Source organism: Alligator mississippiensis, chromosome 3 (genome assembly GCF_030867095.1).
Source record: "Alligator mississippiensis isolate rAllMis1 chromosome 3, rAllMis1, whole genome shotgun sequence".
Lineage (NCBI taxonomy): Eukaryota > Metazoa > Chordata > Crocodylia > Alligatoridae > Alligator > Alligator mississippiensis.
The window spans coordinates 43,564,062-43,586,816 of NC_081826.1; the positions used below are offsets into that span (position 1 = coordinate 43,564,062).

Consider the following 22,755-nt stretch of genomic DNA (forward strand, 5'->3'; position numbering starts at 1 on the left):
TAATCGCTTTAACCTTTGCTCTCAACTGCCCAACTTACTACAACTCCCTCCTATTAACAGAAAATTGTGCTGATCCATTCTTACAGTTCCCATTTTAGTGAATTGCTAATGTTTTGAAAATGTCTTCCACCTGAATTATCATTTAAGGATTCAGTGGCTTAATTGCAGAGGTGACTGGTGCCTGAGTCTGGGGGTGGGAGACCCCAACTTGTGGGTGGGCCTGGGGGCAGGCCAAAAGCCCTATATCCACACCTATACTTCTGTGCTGTGGCTTAGTGCCCCACCCCCAACATGCTGCTGACCCTCATGACAAAAAGCTGCTCCATCCTGAGCAGTGCCGAGTTGGGAGCCAAGCTTAGTGGGGGCATGTGCCCTCCCCCTCCCCCCCATGCCCCTCCTACCAGTTGCCTGTGTTTAATTGTATTTGGCCCCTCTGAGAAACTTCTGATAACTTCCATAGGGAAGACCAAGCAAGTCCAAAGATTATGAGGGGGAAAAGGCTTTTTATTGAGTTTTTGCTGTTAAATGCAGAGGCCCTTTGCAAGCAAAGAGATGTGAAAAAAAGGAGAGTGTTGAGGTTCTGGTTTGGTACTGAGTGAAAAGAAAGAGTACTAACTGCTGAATTATCAGGACCATTCCAGCAGCACTTTGTATTCTGTAGTAATCTTTCATGCAAGTATTGACCAGGTCTTAGGCTAGGGCTTTAAAACAGAAAAGGTATGGGGAAGCGGGGAGGGGTCCTTCATTTTTAAAGGATTTTTTTTCATTTTTACAAGACATTCTGTTTTAAAGGTAATTCAAATGCTAGTTCGTATAATATATACTTACTTAAATCACAGTAGTCTGGCTGAAATTACTTAAGTGGGTATAGCCAATAGGTCGTGGGTTATTGCATTGGGCAATAAATAATACAGACTTAAATCAGACTTGAACTAATGTCTTTTCATTCTCCAGATCCAAAGAGGTTGGACTTTGCAAAACTATTATCATCACTCTTCAGTTCTATTTTGGCTGTCAGTTTAAAAAAGAGTGGCACATTACTCGTTTTCTATTGCTATTATTGTAGATCCAAATAAGACACTAAAAAGAATAAATCCAAAAATGAAAAGGGAGCAATTAGAGTCTTCCCTTCAAACAGTCCATCTCTGGGTGCTACTACAGGCAAAGAGCAAAACATAGGGGTAGAGGGTAGGCTGAGCATTAAAGGCAGTGTGTTTTAAAGTGCTCCCAACACCACATAAGTGTTTCCATTCTTGGGTTCTGTCTAGGTGGGATTAAAACCATAAAACACTTAATTGAATCTCAGTTTGAATATGGCTCCATCCAAATGGGGTTCAGTTGAGTTAGCCAGTGTGAACAGAGCCAGGTCATGCAAAAACACAGTTTCCAAAGTGCTTACTATTCTGTATTAGGAGACATTTGGCAGTTAAAGCCTCTCCTGCTCTCGTTTGAATTTCTTCTCCCTTGAATGCAGCCTATGTCCTCCTGTTCGCTCGAAGGGGGAAAAATGTTCCTGCCTAGATTCCTATTTATTGCTTTGAGATGTTTTTAACTATAATAAGATTTCTTTCCTTTCAACCCTGTCCCAAACTCCCCCCTCCTCCCCAAAGGCAGCCGTGTCAGGCTTGAGAAGATACTGCCACTATCCCCTCAAATCAAATTTTTTCTCCCCTGTGGACTCTTTCAAAGTTATGGGTATCCCTTTTTTTTAATTTGGCATTCAGAACTGTACAAAGCAAGCCCCTTTTTTTTTATAGAAGACCTATTATTTCCTTATCTGTGCAAGTTCAGGTTTTGTTTTTATTTAGACCTTGAATGTTTAAAACCCTTTATATGTGTTTTTAAATAACGCTATGATTAAAGTGATATTTTGTTTGAACAAACATTAAAAATACAAGATAACTAGCACTGAAGAGGAATACACATCATGTTAAAAATCAGATTTTATACTAAAAAGAATGCTTGGAGGAATTATCATAAAAGTAGATTGTTTCCTGGTAGATATTATGAAAATTTCAGTATCCGTACAGTGTAATGTACTCAGTAAATCTGTCATGATTGAATGTAACCTTTATTACATGCAGTCTGAGAGTTAGATGATGCCATTTCTCAGTCACTGCAGGCTGAATGGCGATGACACACACATTTTAAAGCAGGCATGTTTTAGCAGGGCACAGCTGCAGGCAGAAGTTGTAGTAAAAAGACAATTCAGCGGTGGTGTGTGTGCTTTTGTTTTGTTTTGCTGCTGTAGTGAAATGTTTGATCATGACGAGAGACTGCCTCTTTAAAAATCATGTGTGTAGGTAGCTAAAGCAGACTGCAAAATGCAGGAGAAGCTTAGCTTTACTGGAGTCTGAGTCTGAGTGTAACCTAACTAGCTAGAGGATATGCAATTCCTGATTGACAGCAGGACTAGCATTATGCAAATGTTGTAAGAGAGAACAGCAGCTAGGGAACGGTGATCGGGGGCTCTGTTAGGGATCTCTCTACACACGCCACACTTATCTTTCTCTAGTTTTTCATTTCTCCTTCTGCTCAGTTTAACAGTCAATACATTTCACAAAACAATTGTTGCTTTTTTTGGATATGATTACATTTTTCAATCTAATGCAGTTGCAGTTTGAGATGTGTGAGAGCTTGTTACTCAAGCTAAATTAGGTAATTTTTAGCTGGGTAATGTGCTAATCCTTAAACCTTTATGTTTTTAAATCCTGTGTATGTCTGGTCTCTTCATACAAAAGAGTATTTTGCTTGTTTCTTCTCGTCGTCTTCAGTCTGAAGCCTTATGTAGGTCAGGCTTGGCTTAAGCAGATTTCCTGAACCTGCGTCAGCTTAAGCTGAAGGAATTTTAATAAACCCTCCCTTGTAGGCGTGGGCCTAAATGAGACTAGCCTAGTTAAGCCTGATCTTTTTCTGTTTGTGAAAAAGAGCTGAGCACAGCTAGGGACTGCATGGTGGCTTCAGAAACTGCCTCCTTAATTCGGAGATAACAATGGTTGGGAAGGCCAGATCTTCTAATTTTACCTTATCTGAAAAGCTTGATTTGCTAAAACTTGTGAAGCCGTATGTTAAAATTCTTGAAGAACATACCAATAAGCATTCTGTAATAGTGGAAAAAAACAAATGCTGGGATATCATAGCCGATAACTACAATGCCATCGGAGTAGATCGCCCTCCACGTACTGCACAGGGCCTGCGCACGCTGTACAAGAGGCTCAAAGAATATGCCAAACAGGAGCTATTGCAGCAAAAGGAGAGCCATTCAGATTATAAAAGCAGCATCTCCGAGCCAACCAAGAAAGTTGTGGAGATGATTCCACAGATTTCCAGTGTGTGTTTAAGAGACAGGAGCAGTTTACAAAGGTGAGATATATTTTACTTTGTTATTAAATGAAAATTATGGCGCCTCCTATCTACTCTCTAAAGCGTTTCTTAACTTGAGTTCAGTGTCTTAAAAATGCCCACAGCAGTACTCAAAAGAATTGGGAGCAATGGTCAGATAATGTTTCCTTTTGTTTTTATGGTAGGCTTTGTGGTGACTTCACATTACAATCAGTTTTCAGCTCTGTATCAAAGCCTGTTTTAGAGTCTTTTGTCACACTCTGGAAAGTGAGGGTTAAAAAAGAATCAAAGAGAAATTGGATCTCCAACTTCTACCCCTCCCCTACCTTTTTAATAGACATATTATTCAAACATTGCCAGTCGTGGCTATTCTCCTCCATTTAAGGTAATACTGCAGTCTCCTGCTGCATATGAAACTGTTAACAGTTTACATAAGATCCATATAAAGTTAGTTCAGGGAACTATGAAACCTATTTCATACGCCCCTTCCTTATCAAGAATTACTCTAGTGTTCAAATATTGAACATGTTTTAACTGAATCCAGACCTTAAGAAAATTCATCTTCATACACCCAAGTGCCTTTATCAGTACAAATTGATTTTAAAAATACTTTTTAGAGAATGTCAGTGAAGGAAACCAGAGCAAAGTACCAGAGCAAAGTGAACTGCAATATAAACTCAAGGATTGCTTTGTATATTAGGGACTCTGTATACATATAGACAGAGATTGAAGAGCTACAGAATGAGAAGTTTTCCTTTTTTTCAGTTCTTTTTTTTTCTCAGTAAAGTGAGATTTGACTACACTTGAGCTAGACATAATACAGGCAGGCAGTATGCAAGCTTTCACACAGCTGGCTAATACCCCTCAAATCTGACTTGCAACACCCTGCTAGTTTTGTATTGGTTATTTTAGGAACAAAACACTCCCAGGGTCAGATTTGGGTTCCCTTGGGTGTAGACATTTTAAACTAATGTGAGGGGAAAAGTTGAATTTCTCCATTCCTCAAATCACATTAGAGCCATGATATTTTATTTTTTTCATTAGCAGATCAAAATAATATGTGAAATTGGCTTCCATTAATCAGATACTACTTATAGTCAGTAGCTCTAGTGTAACAGCTAAGTGTTGTGAGAGAAGCTGGCATGTGTGCACTAGAGAAGTTTTGATTCATGGTGCCACTGGTTGAACTGAGTGCTAACAATTGCCTAAATCCCAACATGCCAGAAGCTCTAAAAATAACATGCTTTTCTAGGGCTTTGGTATAAAGAAGTCTGTAGCAGCAATGTAGCTTACTTGCCAGGGGGTGAATACCCAGGAAGGCACAGTGCAAGAGAAATTTTGGGAACAAAATAACCTTCTAATTACAGATATAAAGGCTGTGATATCTCACACATCATCTTTGGTAATAGAGCGGGGGTGGGGAATGCTTTGGGAGCTCTGGGCTTTTGCATACAGCAGTAATGCTTTTCATGAATGATCAAGCGCTAGTGATCTCCCTAATTTGATTTCTGGAGTTTAAACATTTTTGGAATCCATTATGGTTTTGAGAACATTGACTAGATTATTACTTGCCCAAAATGGTTGTCCCTGATACCCAATGCAACGAGAACTGGAGAAATAATACCTTTGCAATACTTTTGACAAAATGCACTATTATTTTGCACTCCTTTGTGTTAATCCTGGGTTATATTTACCTGAACATTAAGCTACTGTAACAAGCTTTTTTTTTACACATTAGAATATGACTTGGTTTTTTAAGGTAAATTTAAGAATTGTGAATCCAAACCTCTAATGTTGCTTGGTATCTGACAAACAATTCCTAGCTCAGTTTGATTTAACAAAACCTGGGAGTTGAATGCCTCAAGGGTTTATAAATACCATCCTGCCCTCATGGTAACTGTTGTCCTTTTCTTTCAGTGAAGTTATCAGGAGCAACACTGTAACTGCCAGAGAAGATCCTCTTTGTTATTGCAATTTCTTCTCTTTTCCCCTTCTATCCATTATTGTTCACTTAGCTATAACAAATCTGCAGAACTGAGTCACCTAGACATCTGGTATCTTTGCAGTGTGCCCAGTATAGATCAGGGTGGTGGTTATTTTTTTTTTCTGCACTGTTATAAGGCTCTAAATTACATCAGATCCTGTCCTGCCTTCCCTCTCCTCCTCTTTTTGGGAACCTCTTTTTCTCTCTAGTTTGTTCTCCCAAATTGTCCTGTTTTTACTAAGTGGTGGAAATAAGTCCCTGAAGCTAGTAACCAGCAAGAAAGGATGAGGGAAGCCATATCAAGAAAAGGCTGCAGTTGAAGGGGAGTGGGGAGGAGATGGGAAGTTTGTTGTGGTGGAAATAGAGCATGATGGTATATGCCTGCCTGGGAAGGAAAACGCTGCCTTCTGGGGCCCCCTGAAAGGACACAAGAGGTTCAAGAATCAAGGGGAGTTCAAGAAGGAGGTGAAGTTTTGGAGGAAATCAGAGGAAACAAGGTTTTGGAAGTGAAGGAATATGATTTGTTATAGGCAGTACTTATGCTAGTCTAGCATTTCCCATATTATAAGAGCATGGGCATACAAACTATTTACCATTAAGTTAAAGGGGATGGGAATTGCATCTTGTCACTCACTTACTATGTGGTAGTGGCCTATGTGCATGTTCCTCCCCTGCAGTTGAAAGCCACCCTATAGCAGCTTAACCCTCCTTCATTACAGGTTAAGTTGCTGTACATTTAGCTTTCCTTATAGATTAAGTTACTCTATGTACCTGGGTGAGACCACTTGCAAAGGCACATACTCCCACCTCTATCTCCTGATACCTTGTTTATGTGCCTTTACCCTAGCCTCTGTTTTCAGTTACTTAGAACTTTGCTGTACTTGAACCTCCTTGGCTGGGTTTTTTTTTAAGCTGCAGATCTGCCTCAGGCTGAATCTTTTGGGAAAGTTTCAGCTAAAATAGTGCAGCTGTCTCTCAGAATGAGGCCAAGGAAAATGCATTTGTTTTGCAAGGTTAAAATTCTTCCAAGAATTTAATTGAAAAGCACTGGTTTCTCTGCTTTGAAACTGACTTGAAATTTTGGTGGGAGGGGATCACTGAGCGCTGAAGCTGCTCCGGCGCACTGGAGTTCCAGCACGTTGGAGCAGACTCAATTAATGGAGTGCGCTGGAGCGTGGCAATTTTGCTGCAGTCCACCAGCCTCCTGGGTCTCGTGTATCAGCATCCCTGTGCTTAAAAATGGCTGTGGTGGAGCCTGAGCTAAAACTCGTCAAACATGCTTTAGTTCAAGCACCCCCGCGGCCACTTTTAAGCATGGGGACGCTGATACAGGAGACATGGTGGTGCTTTAATTAGAGCAGCTCTCAGAGCCACTCTAATTAAACCACTCCCTCCCCTACCCCCAGAGCATGTATAAAAGTGCCCTGTGGTTTTCCAGATGTGTCATTGCTATTTGTATTGAAATCTATGTGGGCTTGCTTAGAGTTTAACAGCTCCATTCTCTGAAAATGCCATGTGGACAGACTGCAGCCTGAGGCTTTCGGACTCAGCAGGACTTTGTCTGCAGTTGTTCTCTCCAGCTGCCAGGGGCTGACAAAGGAACTGAGAGCAGGGAGGTTGTATTTCCTGTGCTCTTGGTGCTACAGTGGTGCCCTGATGGTAGTGATGATGAGGAAGCTTCCTGAATGGATTGCAGAGGGGGGAGCTGGGCCTTAAGATGGGGGAGAAGGAAACTGGCACAAAGGATAGTGGAAAGGAGACTAGGATGAACCAGGGAAGGGAATGAAATGAGGATGGTGAATTGAAACATGAAAAAATGGAGTGGGAGAAAGACTAGGTGAGGGGCTAGGGATGGTGTAGGCTTTGAGGGGAGCAAATGATACCAAGGGAGAGAATGGGACTAGGCTGGAAGGGTTTTGAACTTAGAAGTACGTTCCTAAGAATTCTGGGGGGAACTTCAGGTTCCTGACTCCACATTCCTCTGCAGCCAGGAAATTCCAGTTGTATACTGGACAATGTATACTTCATCACCCTCTGGTGGCTAGCTCACACAGAAACTAAGGGCCTACTACTGCTAACAGCAATTACTGTTGATACTTGAGTGTTGATACTCAAACTTCCAGGCCTGTTGGGTACCCATGCAAGTGTTGCTATGGTCCCATGTGTTGGAATTTCAGTTTGCTTTCTTTAACAACATACAAACACATTCAGAGCATGTTAATATTTTAAAATCATACAAGTTAATAAGGGTCAGAACTAAAGCTGTACCACCTTAATTGTTACTTTATTGGTATGCATTAGGATAGTCTTCAGTTATGTGAACACATGTTGGTTTTGCCAAACTGAACGCGTCTCAGTGCACAGGGTGAACATTGCAAGGGGAATGAATCTGGGCTATGTAATGAATGAGTCTGTTGCTGGTCAGACTCTAGCCCTGTTTGTTGCAGGCTTTAAAATTGTTGTAACCAAAGAGTTGGGAGAAAGGGAAGGAACGATCACATTGTTAAGACAATTAAATGGTACCTCCAGGAATTGTTTGTATCCCTGCCTGTATTAAAGAGTTTCTATATGGTACTGTGCACCTAAATTGCATCTTTTATAGGTGGCTGCTTACTCTGATTTCCTCATTTTCTGCAAGCCTCATATAAGGTAGCTGGGGCCAGATTTCCAGACCTGCTTGAGCCCTCACTATAACTGAAATCAATAAGGAGCAGTGCTCTGAACAAATCAAGACTTGTAAAAGGAAAGCTGAATTCTCTAAAATACCAAGCCATAGACATCTTAGACTGGGCACCAAAAACTAGTTCTTGCTTCTGGTGTTCAAGTATCTGTGTCTCAATTCTACATCTGGAAATGGAAATAATCTTTTACTGTTTGTGAAAATGAATGACTGAATTCATGCACTCAAATACTATAATGATGAGCACCATAGAAAGCCTGTGAAGAAATTATTTCTGTCTTCAGAACAGGATTTGAATAGTATGCAGTAAAGAATGCTAGGGTCACATGTTAACCAAGGAGGATAAAACAAAATACCAATTAGCTTCTGATTCCCTGAGCACAGTATATCCTATGCACTAAAGGAGCTGCTTGGAGCTGGGCTGGGCTGGGACTGGGGGCAGGGGGATGCTTGGGGTGGGATACTTTTAACCAGAGGCAGAATCCATGACAGCCTAAGAGTGGGACTTTGCCTGTAAACTATCTGAAAGAGGGTAGCACTTAAATTGGCATAGATTACCAAATTTATTCCTTTATTTTTGTCTATGCTAGTTTATCTCCAGTGAATAACTTAAATATCACTTATGTATTTTAGTGCCAGCATCGATAAAGAAACACTTGCTGGTGCCTGTTCACCACAGGCAGTGTTGGATCATCATCCTGCAGCTGTCACAATGGAGTTGGAACCAGAAGAGGATGTCAAACCTCCTCCTTCTTTGATTGTAGATTCACAACAAAGTGAGAATTTAGAACAGGGTGAAGAACACCAATTAGTGCATATTATGGAGAGATCTCCTTCAACTTCTGTATCTTCAGTTGATATGAGGATGATGATGTCTCCATCTCCTGTTCCCAGAAGAGATGAGTTTTTTAGGTTTGAGGTAGGAGAACGTTTTAGGCCCATGTGTGGATATGATCCACAGATGTTGCAAATGCTGAAGGAGGAGCATCAAATCATCTTGGAAAATCAAAGAAAAATTGGGCTTTATGTTCAAGAAAAAAGGGATGGTTTGAAAAGAAAACAGCAGCTAGAAGAAGAACTATTGAGAGCAAAAATCAAAGTAGAGAAGCTGAAAGCAATACGACTACGACGTGATCTACCAGAATATAACAGTATCTAAAATATTTATCACTTCTCTGTTACAGTCTCTAAGATACTTTATTATAATTCCTTTGGGCTAGTAAAACACTTTCTTATATTAACGTGAATGGAATGGATCAAAATCTAGCCTTGAGAAATAAATGCATGTTTTTCATTTTGTTGTTTATGTACGTTAGCAAAAGTGTCAGTGTCTTGCTCAGGTTTGAATCTTCCCATCTCTTCTAGTCTGAAGTATAATCGGATACTGTAGATCTAAGCGTGTAAGATGAAATGACTACCTTTTGAAATCTTCCACTGATCTTTATCAGAGCTATAACAAACTAATGAAAATTTAGGCAGTGCTTCCAAAACATGTTGATTTTATGCATTACTCTTTCTCAAAGTGGTCTTTATCCTTTAGTATTCTTCATGAAGTTATTTACAGGTTAATAAATATACATAAAGAGGAAAAAAAGGCTGTTTCTCTCTTTTTCTTCATTTTAAATTGATGAAACCCAACAGGAATGGCAAGAATGTGGTGATGTTATACAGGTTTGGAAAACATAGTAAACTAATGATTTTTATTTTAGTGTTCAACAGCAAGAAGGTTGAATAAGTGCACATCTTTTAAAGCTGTAATACTTTGTATAGTATTCAGTGGATGAGTATTATGAGATGGTATCAAAATATATAGAGACACTGAAGATGACACTAAATCTTCAAAACTATGCATGCATAATTCGGGAGTAGAATTACTATGATTGTGTATTCAGTAGTGGTAATTATACTGGTGAGCAACCAAGAAGAGGTCTAATTTGTTCATTTGCATGCGTAATTATTATCATGTATGTGCAGACAAGACATTTGCAGGTGTGTTTTGGACCAATGTCACCATTTGCTTCAGCTGCTAAATGCGGTACTTACTGTACATAAGTAATTGTGACCCAAAAATCCACATACCATTCTTTTGTCATTTGGATCACTTTCATAACTGGTAAGTTTTTAAAATCATTTTTATAAATGGTGTAAGTCATTTTTATAAATCTGGCCTTTTTATTTTTTCAGTAAAAATATTATCTCAAGCACAAAAAATGGATCGATCCACTCTTCTAGCCTTTCACATACTGCTGTAACCAACATGGAAGAACCAAAAGACAATACAGTGCCTGTAAATTTATAGTCCTTAAGCCCAAGACTATCCAGTTCTTGTCCTCGTATCTGCTGGGTGAATGGAGAACAACTGCCTCAGGCCTCTGGCTCCTCACCTTCTAATACTTTTCTCCTTTTGCCAACTTCTGGCACAAGAAAAGCAAATGAAGCATGGGATTAAGGGGAGAAAGAGAGAGCAAAGGTTATTTCGCTTTTGCTGAGGCATTTAGAGATAGCAGGCCCAGGAGAACTAAAGCCTCAGGGAAGAGAGGTTTTTCTTTATGTAATTGTTTGCACCCCTGCCATTAGTTTTCCTGAGATTCATTTCATCCACCACCCCCACAGAGCCTCAGTATGTGAGTGTGGGGCAGTGGTCTGCATCAGCAGATCCATTGAATGTGGTAAGTCCTGTCACTTCTTGCAAGTGTACTGGGCCCCTCACATTTACCTTTTGTAATGAGAGGAGTAAACAATAGAACAGATTGAAAACTATGGAATTATGTAAGTTTAATTGAGGGTCTAATAGAGCTAAGACTATGGACAATATCACTTTTAACTGTTTTAAAAGGGGAGGGGGGGGAACTGCCTCTTGGGAGCAAGCATTCTCTGATGTATCACTACAGGAGCTTGCAGGCAGGAGTTACAAATTAGCTAAGTCACTGTAACTTTAACCTTGAATGGAACAGGGTTAAAAATTGCAGTGGTTTTGGTATGCTTTCAGGAGAAGGAAGATGCAATCGTTACATCATAACAGTTTATACTGGTATCATTTGATATCAATACAATTGTTACATCTGACTTTACCTTTAAAAAAACCTTTTGTCTCTTGTGGAGAGATAGAGAGAAACTAGTTTCATTCTTGAAGTCTGGGATGAGGGATGTTATGTGTAGTTTTACTAGGGAGGATAACAGAGCAAACAAAACTTACTTGCCAACTGTAAATGTTTGCAATCAGTGAGTTCATGAATATGGAATTTCACAATACTGTTTATTTACAATAATTATTTAGGCTGGAGCAGCATTTTAAGCTGAGGGTCTCATTCCTTTCATAGTGCCTTTTGTATGCATTGACAATGATTAATAAGTGGCCTCAATTTTAGTACAGACCTTGGCCAACTCCAGCATTCTTCAGAATCAGAACTCTAATATTATGTCTTGTAAACTTAGGGAAATGAATGTCCCGTGGAAGTGGTTCCAGCTCTGCAATTTCAGAACCTCACTAGGAGGGGAAAGTGTTTTCCCTGTGGCACTTTGCCACCTCAAATGTGATTTCTGAGTAAAAAGAGCCACTACCATGTAGCTAATGCCAAGCTTTTTTCCCATTACATATGGTCATGGACACATTAATATTTTCAGTGGGCCATAGAAAAGGTCACATAGGACTTACATTGTTGCAGCAGTGGTCTTAATTACAGCACACTATTTTAGTTTTAAGAACCTTCCACATAGACATTGGAAAAGTTTCTGCCTAATTGTTCATTTCTCTTGATCTAGATCACAGTGTCTCAGGCCCACCGACATGGTACTTGATGTTCTTTGCCAGCATCATTTGGCTTCTGACTTGGAATAGAAGAGTTTTAGATTATGGAGGGGAAAGATATGGGTGGGTAAAATTATAATAGAATATGCAGAACTTAATAGAACCCTATTTCCAGCCTCCTTATTCTGTGTTGTGGTGGTATTGTTTCTGTTTCATTTGTGAAAGGAAGGCGTTTCATCAGTTCTCATCTTTTTGCAGGTAGCTACTTTGATCCAAAGTATTCTCAAACTTCCCATTTCCTTTGTTCTGATTTTTTTATGTCTGATTTTTTTCTTTCATCCTTTATAACACTTCACTGTCTGTAATTTATCCTTGAACTCATTTCTACCTCTTATTCACTTCAGAATTTCCTCCTCAGACAAAAAATAAAGGACAGAGAGAGACAGATGTCATAGAACAACCACTTCTTTCTGACCTTACTATCCTTATGTTCCTATACCAAAACCCTCAAGGTGAATTTGGGAACAAATTCATAAGCTGCCTGAACATTAAGAACCAAGGACTGAACAGTGACATTGACTTCATGGTATGCTATAATCCACCTGATTCCTGAAATTCTTCCTTCACACTACAGGCAATAATGACCCTCCATCCTTTTGATAGGTCTTGATCTCCCATTAAACAAGCGTCTTTCTTTCTGCTCATTTATCTGCTACCCCCTGGGAATTTCTTCCCTCTCCAGGTTTACAGCCCAGCCTGCCTCCACTGTTTTTATTAATTTCTATGCATGCTGCTTTCCTCAGACCTGACTAAGAATGCCTTGTATTTGCAAGCTTGTCTTATTTTTTTTTCCCAAGCAAGCAGTTGGTCCAAGAAAAGATGCCATCCAAATAAGTCCTTTCCCCCTCCTTCAACAGCACTTCTTGCATACAAGAGCTCTCTTGCACTCAGTTTATCAAGAAGTCCTGTTCGTGGTGTTTCTCCCCTTTAAATGCTGTTGGATCTTCAGATTCTACATCTGGTTTGCATCACCATGTTAGGTGCCTCTTAGGCTTTGGGCATCTATCCCTTCTTTAAAACATGCTCTTTCTTCCATGTACACTTTATGTTAGAGCTATGGACAATCCTGAACCTGAAATCCTATGAACTTTTGCTACTTTAGCCCTTAACAATCACACTAAACTAGCATGTGTAGGAACACAGCCCCGTACTTCGGTCCTTCCCTTTCTCTTATCAATGAACCTGATTTCAGCATCTCTCTCCTTCAGACCATTATATTTCTAGGCCAGGAATTAGTGAATCCTGCCTCTCATGAGACCTCCGGCCTTCTGTGTGAGTTTGCCTTTAGTAACAGAGCCTGGCTAAATGAGTTCTGGCAGGCAAGAATTTCAGTCTTGAATTTATGAGGTACTCATTTACCTTAAGATCATAGCAAGAAACTATAATAGTGTTTTGTTCTACATTGGTCTAGGTCAGGGGTGCTCAGCTTTCAGCCTGTGTGCCAAATGCAGCCTGTGGAGTTTTGGAATCTGGCCCACAGGGCTCCCTATGGGTCAGGAAATTTGGCAACAGGGGGAGCAGTGGCAGCATTGCCACCCTTCCCTGCTGCCAAAATCCTGAGTCCTGCAGACCTGCAGGTAAGAATTGGGCCATGAGACTCTCATCACCTGGTCTGATTGGGGATGGGCCACATCCCCTTCCCTTTGTACAGCTGGGTTGGAGCTGGGCTGCAACCCCTTCTCACCATTGGGTCAGATCACGTCCCTTCCCCTCCCCTGGAGCAGCTGGTTCAAGGGAAGGTGGTTCAGAGCCAACTCACGTCCCCTTTCTGCACCCCAACCCCAACTGCAGGGTTGAGCCATCCTGCCTTCCTTCCACTTGGCCAGATTGAAGCTGCGGCATGCCACCTTCCTCTTGCAAAGCGGGGCCATGTCCCCTCCCCCAACAGGGCTGGATTGTGGCTGGGTCATGCTTCCTCCTTTCCCCCCTGCCAGTGGCTGGATTGGGGCTGGGCCAAGTCCTGCACAACTGGAATGGGGCTGGGCTGCCTCCCCCTGCATGGCCGGATGGGGCACCACCCTGCCCACCCCAGGCACCAAATTGAGTGGTCAACTCTGGCCTGTAGAGAGTTCAGGCACTGCCTGCCTGGCCTCCTGGCCAAAAAAGGTTGAGCACCACTGGCCTAGGTGTTTTGAAGAAAAATAAAAAAAAATCCTACAGTTTCTGGGGTGACTGTTCATCTCTAACTATAGGAGTATCACCAGTTACTCCTTAACAACTGCATTTCACTGGAGCTTTTGTTCTAGATGTAAGTTAGCATCTCCAACTATCCTTGATAGCCTGGAAGTTCATTTTTCACGTAGGTTCTCAGAGGAAGAAGTTGTGTTTTTGTTTTTGTGATTTTCTTTTTCAGTTCTACCAGAGGAATTGGACTCTATTAATTTGATATGGTCAGGTTAGGATATATATCTTTCTTTCTACCTGTTTAAGTTTTCCATAGTGCCTAGCACGACTATAGCAGAACATTTAACTAGAAAGAGCAATAGATTTATTTTCATGCTTGCTCCAGCACATCATCTGTTTCCTTGATGGAGGCTAAAAGATGAATTTCCTGTAATCAATTACAATATGCTGATTTGTCATATCAGTGATGGAGGTTCTCATCTCTATGTGCAAGTTTATATTTATCCTGCAACTGTCTGTACTTACCTGTTAAAATATTACCCCCCAAAATCCTTCTTTTGCATAATTCCTGGACTATTATGGCTACAACATCACTCGGTTAACCTTTTGTCATTTGTCATTAGTTTTTCAAGTGTCTGTAGATTTCCTTTTTGAAACTGCATGAGAAGTATTGTTGAAACTTGTTTTCAGTCAAGGAGACAACCCTGTCTACCTTTGAATTGCTTGTGACAGTGAGTGATTTGGCTTCCTTGATTTCTTTTTTTATTTTGTTTCCTCTACACTGTCACACCCCAGGACTGGGTAGTTATGTCAAAGGTTAAAGAGATGTTAAAGGTTTGAGAGCTCTGATAAAGGCAAGGCTACCAATTAAAACTATTATTGCCTTGAGGAAGAAATGCTTTTCTCTTACAACCAAATAATGAAAAATCCTCCTTTTGTTATAACTCTTCATGGGAGCGATTCATAGATTGTAGAGTCAGAAGGGACCACAATGGATCATCGTGTCCAGCCCTCTGCCCCTGGCAGGAAAGAGAACTGAGGTCAGATGACCCCAGCCAGGTGACTGTCCAGCCTCCTCTTCAAGACCTCCAAGTTAGGTGATAGTACTACCTCTCTTGGAAGCCCATTCCAGATTCTGGCCACCCTTACTGTAAAAAAAAAATTACTTCCTAATGTCTAACCTAAATCTACTCTCCACTAGTTTGCACCCATTATTCCTAGTCACTCCCAGGGGTGTTCTGGTAAATAGTACATCTCCAATTCGCTGTTGTCTCCAATATTTTGGAGCTTTTTGTCTGATATTTTGGGCTTGCTGGGCGTAACTATCTGCTTTTACTGTTTGGAAAGCAGCACCTTTTCATCACTCTGTACTTTCATTGACCACTACCAGGTAGACCTGTTTTAGGCTATAAAAAGTCATCACCAAATGGAGCAGATCAGCTATTCTGGCACAGCTGATCCATTTTGCTGGGCAAGATGGACATTGCCCATTGTCCCGCAGGGTTGGCCCTGATGAAAAAAAAGTATGTAAAGTGTGTCTCTGCAAATGTGGGGACTTAGTTTATTATCTTTGACAAACCTTTTGCCTCCTGCTTCTCAATAGGTGAAGCCATAATGTTCTCAATAAAGGCTTTTGCTGACTGGGACTATGACATACAGGGCTGCTGATAAGGAATCTTCCCATATTTCAGGTCAAAGTGCTTTTTAAAAGGTGCTTGGACACCACATTGATAACATTAGTGTAAGTGCCCAGAAATAAAGAGCAACTACAGATTTATGATTGTTGTTGTTTATTTTTTTGAAAATTGATTTGTTCCAAAACACCTAGGTTTAGGAAATATTCAACCAAATGGCCCTCTGTTCCTGAATCCCAGACTATTCAGACTTTATCATGGGTGGGTCTAGAATTTTGAAAAGAAGGGTACAGATGGTGAGGTGCATCATCACATATAAAACGTCATATATTTCTTTCCAGTTAAAAAAGAAACTAGAAGCTTTCCTAACATGCTAGGGGCCTAGGACTGTATTATTCAGTTTAAGATTGAAGCAAAAACAAATTTAACTTTTTAGAAAGGATCAGGTAGATTATAACAAGCCATGAAGTCAAGTGACTCCCTCAGTCCTGCCTGCTACTGCCAGACAATTGGTTTTAAACTCTGGGTAGACCAGGAATGAAAGGGTGGTGCAAATATACCAGGGCACCCCTCTGGATTTGTCCCTGAACTTTATATTGTATTACTTAAAAACATTTAGAATAGCACGCTGAGCTTTTAATTTACTTTTACCTCATTTTATTTTAGAATTGTTTCATAAGCATTTTAGCGATGGATAATGATGATAATGTACTGCATTATTTTTTATCAACCTGCAGATTTAATTTTTAATGTCTTTAATAAAATGTCATTGTATTCATCCTTTAGAGGACTTGGCTCTTTGGGACTGGTGCTTCTCAAACTTCTCTTGATCCCCAGACCACCTCCATGGAGTGAACAGAATTGTTGAGCCAGGATCTCTTTATTTCCAGACTTTCCAGGCATCCTAAAGAATTGGATCTTTTCTTCCTTGTATATTAAGCAAGGAGATGGAGAATTTAAGCAATCTCTTTTAAAGTAGTGGTTTCCCATTACTTCCTTGTGTTTGTATGAAAAAAGGGAATATGCATTTAGATCTGTGCACTGTGCTTTTGGCTTGCTCTCCAAAAGAGTTGGGATGTTGTTCTGTGAGTTGTTGGGTATTGTCCGGGAGACGGATGCACTCCAAGTTACTGTTCCTTTTGTGGCAGGCAATTTTGCATTTATTTGAAGCATGGAATTTGTCATAGCTGGGTATTGGCAGTATTTCCTTTGTGGTTTTAAAACAAAGCTAGTCTTCTCTATGTCCTTTTTATTCTGGGATTATAAATATATGCTCTGAGCAGACTAGAAAATACATACATAAATAACCTAGGCACTGAATTGTACCTGGACACTTAAGGCAGGAATTGTGGGGAGGTCCCTTTCCAGTTAGGCATCCAGAGATTCCCCAGTATGGGCTCCAGCACAGAACATAGGGTCATTATGGGAACTAGTACTACTATTCTTGAGCCCTATATTAAAAGTCTTATGTGGCCCAAAGAGGAGATGGGATAGCTACCCTTCTCCCAAGACTAGTAGAGTCCAAAGACATTTGGAGATTGCTTTGTACTGAATTTCAAGCTCTTCTGAATAGAGGAGTTGAGACCCCAGAAGTCAAAGGGTGTCATGTACACCTTTTGTTTTGCAGTTTGTAATGCATTCGCTGTGAAGTTAAGTCACACTGAAATAATATACTGTTTCCCAAAAGCAAATCCAGGATTTGCCAAACCTAGCCTTGAATTCCCAGAAGGCTGGTAGGGAACCTACTTGACAGACAAAGCTTTTGCAATGTTGCATGGAAAGGTCTTAGCCTGGCAAGACTTTTGCGCTGAGGCAAGTCCATGTATTAATCCACTTGCTGAATACTTTATATACATAAATGCTATTGCTGAGAGGCATAATAGGCTCTTTGCTGCCCTGTGGATGAATGACAGACCCTTCCAAGGTCTGTACTCAGTAACGCTAAGATTAACTAAAAGTAATCAGTATTCTGCTAGGGTGGATGGCCATGCACCACGGCTTTAACTCCATTCTCTCAAGACAGGTATCTGGACCTTTCTTTTTTATTCCCAAAGAGGCTAGCCTTTTTAAGGAGGAAATCTATCAGGAGATGTGATTGGTTACTTCTGACGAGATGAAGGGGAAATGTAAGAGTGATGTTGCAGCCATGATGATCCAGAAGTTATGTGAGAGGCAAACATTTCTTAGGGTGATATCTTTTATTGGAGCAACTGTGTAGTTGGTATAAAGTTAGGCAAGTTTTTGAATGCAAGACATTCTTCCTTGGGTCTGATCACAGCTGTTTTAACTGTACTTTGTCTGGCTTCTTGTGGAATGTACTGGAAATATATTCACCCAATTGTGAATCCCTTTTTACAATTACATTTTGAGACCTGTCAGACCATGTTAATCCATTTAGTGTGTTGAATTTTATATCAGACTACTTACTTTTAGATTGTTAAGATATTCAGTTGAATTACACCCCTTTGCTTACAACTATGATCCACAAAAACATGGACCAGAAACCTTACTGGTAAGACAAGAGAGCTAAAAAAGTTAGGGTTCAGGTAGGCCACAAGATGAGATCCATATTATATTGCATTCTGTCAAATAAAGAAGAATGGGCACAAAAGTAAGTGATTTTGTTCCCTTGTTACTGGGATTCAGCTGAGTAGGATCTTACTCTATATCTGAAGACTTCCTAGTATTCATCATTGTCCTTAGGTGATGAAATTTGTTCCTGACAACAATGTTTTATAATAAATTATTTAACATTAGGGTAATATAGTTTTAAGAGAAGGCTGTTTTCAAAAGTGTTTTTAAGATTTGGAAATGAGCTTGATACTGAAACTGCTTTAAGCAAAAATGCAGAAATTATTTTAAATACCTGTTTTTAACCCATTTAGCTATTCTAGTTCTTCAAATATAAACAAAGCCCAAACAGGTTACATGCAATGTCTTCAGGGTGTAAATTTTAAAGAGAAAAACTAATAGTCCTTCTTTCCCTCTCCCTCCTTTTCCCTCCCGTGTGTGTGTGTACACCCTCTTCTACCATCACTTGTAGCATAGGAGACTTAGCTGTAGTATATTTATATAGCATATGTAGTTATGTAGCTGCCATATATATTTATATTCAAGATTTATATATATATGTATGTGTGTATATATATATATATATATATGTGTGTGTGTGTGTGTATGTGTATATATATATATATATATGGCAGCTACATAACTACAGCTAAGTCTCACATGCCACAGGTGCTAGTAGAAGAGCTTACAGTAGCCTAAAGAGTAGCAGAGCACCCTTGAGAATTTCACTTGAAACCAGACTGCTGGTGGAAACCAGCCACATGAGTGTGTTTCACGCACTCGATATATATAAGTTGTCAGTTCAGCATCAAAAATAGACAGGCTTTAGACAAGGTAGAGCTTGTCCAATGCCATTTGAATCTATGGCTCACAAGAGAGGTTCATGCTTATGAATTTGTATTGGCATCCCTGTGTAATTTAAAACAGTTTCCATTCTCTTGTAATGTAGAACCAGCAAAGGGAGAATAATAAGCATCACTTAGCTTGATAGAGATGAATTCCCTCTCCCTGTCCCCCATGTCTCTATATACTTTCCCTGGTGCAAGTTACAACTGAAGCACTAGATTTGGTGAGTTTGGGTGTTAAATATTTGCTGCTTGAAGTACTGAATGGATGATGTTTATAAAGATAAGGCTTGTTAAATGTAAATGTACCTTGATATGGAAAGATTGCTCCTTACCCCTTCCAGAACATTAGCAGCTAGCCTGTAAATAATCATTACTGCATAACATGAACATTCTTGAAAATGTGAATCCTTCCCTGTGCCTTCTTCCTAGGTAATCTCATAAATTTTAAACAGGTATGTTTAAATAATGTAGGCAGAACAGGAATGGATTGCATTTCATGCATACTGCAGGGGATATGATGTTTTGTTGATTAATGCTCTTTAAAATATAAAGCAAAAATTAATATTTGATTTTCTAAGTCAATATTATTCAAGGCAATCAAAGATTACTACTGACAGAATTTCCTTCAAACAGCCAATAAATACAATGAAACATATTTCACTTATGTATTAAAATAGACGTTAATACCAAGTATTCATAAATCTTAAATCCCTATCTGCCAACTTTTTTTCACCCAAATCTAAGAGTCTTTGGATTTCTGGAAATGGCTAGGATTTTTTTTCGTAAATCACAGAAATATAGTTATTTTTATTAGTTCGGGGAGGGGGAGGGGCAAATTGTTGCAAGTGATGCCTTATACTTAGAGAATGCCAATGGCTGCATTTTCTAAGTGGCACACAAGGAATGTGTTGCATGCCTTCCATTAACATTTAATGTGAATTACATGCCTACATCTCTGAACTGTTTTGAAAAATGTTTCCCTTGACTAAGGAACTATTAACCCATGATTAAATATCATAAAAATGTTGTTCAGTTGCTGGGTACCTATTAGTAATTTTGCTGAATGTTTTGCTCTTTCTGTAAATAGAAAAAATATATCAGAAATAAGACAATTATAAATGTGCATTTTGCACTAACATGGAAAAATATATGGATTTCATGGTATATATTTTAGTTTCTAAGTTGTATCTGCATAATTTGTCACTGAACAGCATTTGCTCTTTTATTTCTAACAAGATACAAGATGACTAACAGTGTGGACTAACTGTGAGACTAACATTTTAGGGTATATTGTAAGCAATCAATTTGGATGGCATTTGAATGGGTTCAACATTTTATCTACATAATCTGGTTTACAGCACCATCTGATGCCTGCCGCATTTCACAATCGTCTATGATATTGCTTTTGCCTTTGATAAAAGGACTTGAACATCCCTTTCTGTAGACTTGGCTGAAGCATTCAGCTTGGTTATTAAAATTTAACCCAGGCAGCTGGATTTCAAGACGTTGTTTTCAGCATAAAATGAATGTTTTAAAAGTCTTCCCTTCATCTGTCATTCCCCCAGTAAAGGCATATCTTAAAGCTAAATGTTTTGCTAAAAGATGCTGTTATAATGGCTTCATTTACAATTGCTGTAGTTATGTCCATTTCAACGTTTCCATTATCATACACAAAAAAACCCTACTTTCTTATTAAGGTTACAAAGTCAAGCACTCAAAAGTTAGTGCAGCCTTGTGCAACTTTAATTCAACCCCCTTGTTTTTGCCAGTGATAGTCTTCAATTACATGAATATACATTATTTTTTCCAAAGGACCCTTGCCTGCCTCAGTGACCAAATAGACAGTGGCTAGTTAATGCACAGTTATTCTGAATTTTGTTTTCTCTTCATAGTTCATTGAATGGTCCTGTGCCTTTTTTCTGCACATTGTTCAAATCTTGTTCAGCAAGCAGAATGATTAATTTCCTCATGTGCTTTTCTGCATTAATAAATGTATTTTCAGAACCCTCCTGTGAGGTGGGAGGGGAATAATAGTATTCCCATTTTACAAATTGGTAGCTGAGGCAAAGGGAGATTAAGGTCAGTAGAGTATGCTAATAATGGGAGCCCAGTTTCAGACTAGGGCCTGATTTTTTTGGAATACGTACCCTTGTTTAGCATTTAGTATATTCAAAGCACTGCTCCTATTGACTTCAGTTACAGCTGTGAATGCTCAGTAGACCTTAATAGATCTTAGGTTGCCAACCTAGACATTGAGAAAACAGAAGCATGCAATTAGTGATCCCCTGTGAAAAGTTTGCCCAGTATCACATGGAAAGTCTGTAGTAGAAGCAGGCATAGAAGAATCCAGTTCCCCAGAGCACAATCCATATATCTCATTCATAGGACCATTGTCTCTGTTGTAGTCTTCATTTTCACTAAACATTTTCCTTACCATCCTCATCTTCACTGCATGTCTTCCAACAGCAGTGGCAAATGTAGAAGGGAACGACAGATAACAGCCACTTTCACAGCAGCACTGTGATTCATCAGTGCATGAATGAGACAGAATCTTGGGTAGGAAAAAATTAGGGTCACATAATTAAATCATTAATGCACATGCACAGGGGTGCTGAATTAAGGTTGCATGGACAACAGAAGTTATTTCATGTGCCGTAGACACAGATTGTAAGCAGGGTTGGAACCCTTAGTTGTATGGCACAGAGAGAACTCAAGAGGTCCCCTGAACAGAATGAGTAACTGATAGTCCTAATAGGTAGTCTTTCCCCATGTGGAGTTGAGTCAGGAATAGTGAGACTCTGGAATCTTGAGTTCCCTTTCAGACTCTGGAAAGGATGTTGCTTAACTCTGTAGGCATGGACTTTTATACAGTTTTCTCCCAAACTGGCTTCTCATTTCAATTCTAGCTCCTTGCCCAGTCATTCCCACTGCCTCCACCACCAAAGGTTTTTTTTTGCCCAGCCAGTACACTACCCTTTTTTTTCTCATCTTATTTCTTCCCCCCAAATTCCAGTTCTCAGTCATCCCTGACTTTCATAATTTCCACTGGGATCTCCATTAAGCCTTGGTGTCCCTCCAGATTTGTTGTCATGTGTCAGTTTCTCTTGCCCAGCAAATTCCAGTAGCCTCCAGCAGTAGGTTCCTTGTTAGAATCATTTCCCTTCTTTCTAGCTACCTGTCCCATCCACTACACTAGTTCCTGATCCCAGTCTCTTCCCCCATGCTCCTCATCCAGTCTGTCTCCCCACCTTTCCATTCTTAGTTCCTATTTTCCTTGGCCAAACAGTCCATTTCCATTCTTCCCAGCTCCATCAGTCTTCAGTTCCAGCCACCATTCTTGTTCTCCAATCTGTTCCCAGTGATACTTGAATAAAATTGGGAGATTTTATGTTGGGATGCCTAGTTTCTACAGGCAACACTAAAACCTGTATATTGAAGGTGAGGCAGGTGCTAGGTCTTCTGTAATGCTGCAGCCAGCATTTGGCTCACAAATCCCTTTTTGGGAACTGTGAATTTAACCATGAGTGTGCAGAAAGGTGTGCTGCACATTCTGGACTGTGAATGAAGAATTCTAGATCTGTAATCCAAGCTTTTAACTTTTAGGCAAGTCAAGTAAACTGTCTGTCCTGTTCTTATCGTCTGTAAAATATCTCTTGTGTTGTAAGGAGAGCTGGTTAATGTTAGCAACAGGTGCTGAAAATGAAAAGAGATAGTAAGTACTAACTCTTAATTAGTCATAGTATTATCATGGAGTTGCAGTCTAT

At 39.8% G+C, this 22,755-nt stretch overlaps 2 protein-coding genes across 6 annotated transcripts in view; both read left to right on the plus strand.

The window, feature by feature from the left end:
• The window catches only part of RAD54B (RAD54 homolog B), a 114,880-nt gene that overhangs the window by 49,454 nt on the left and 42,671 nt on the right, over positions 1-22,755 (plus strand). The window lies entirely within an intron of this gene.
• FSBP (fibrinogen silencer binding protein) lies at positions 2,456-9,600 on the plus strand. The gene is made up of 2 exons (XM_006273941.4): positions 2,456-3,363; positions 8,640-9,600. The coding sequence occupies exons 1-2, from the start codon at positions 2,993-2,995 to the stop codon at positions 9,163-9,165; spliced, it is 897 nt and encodes a 298-aa protein (XP_006274003.1). The 5' UTR covers positions 2,456-2,992; the 3' UTR covers positions 9,166-9,600.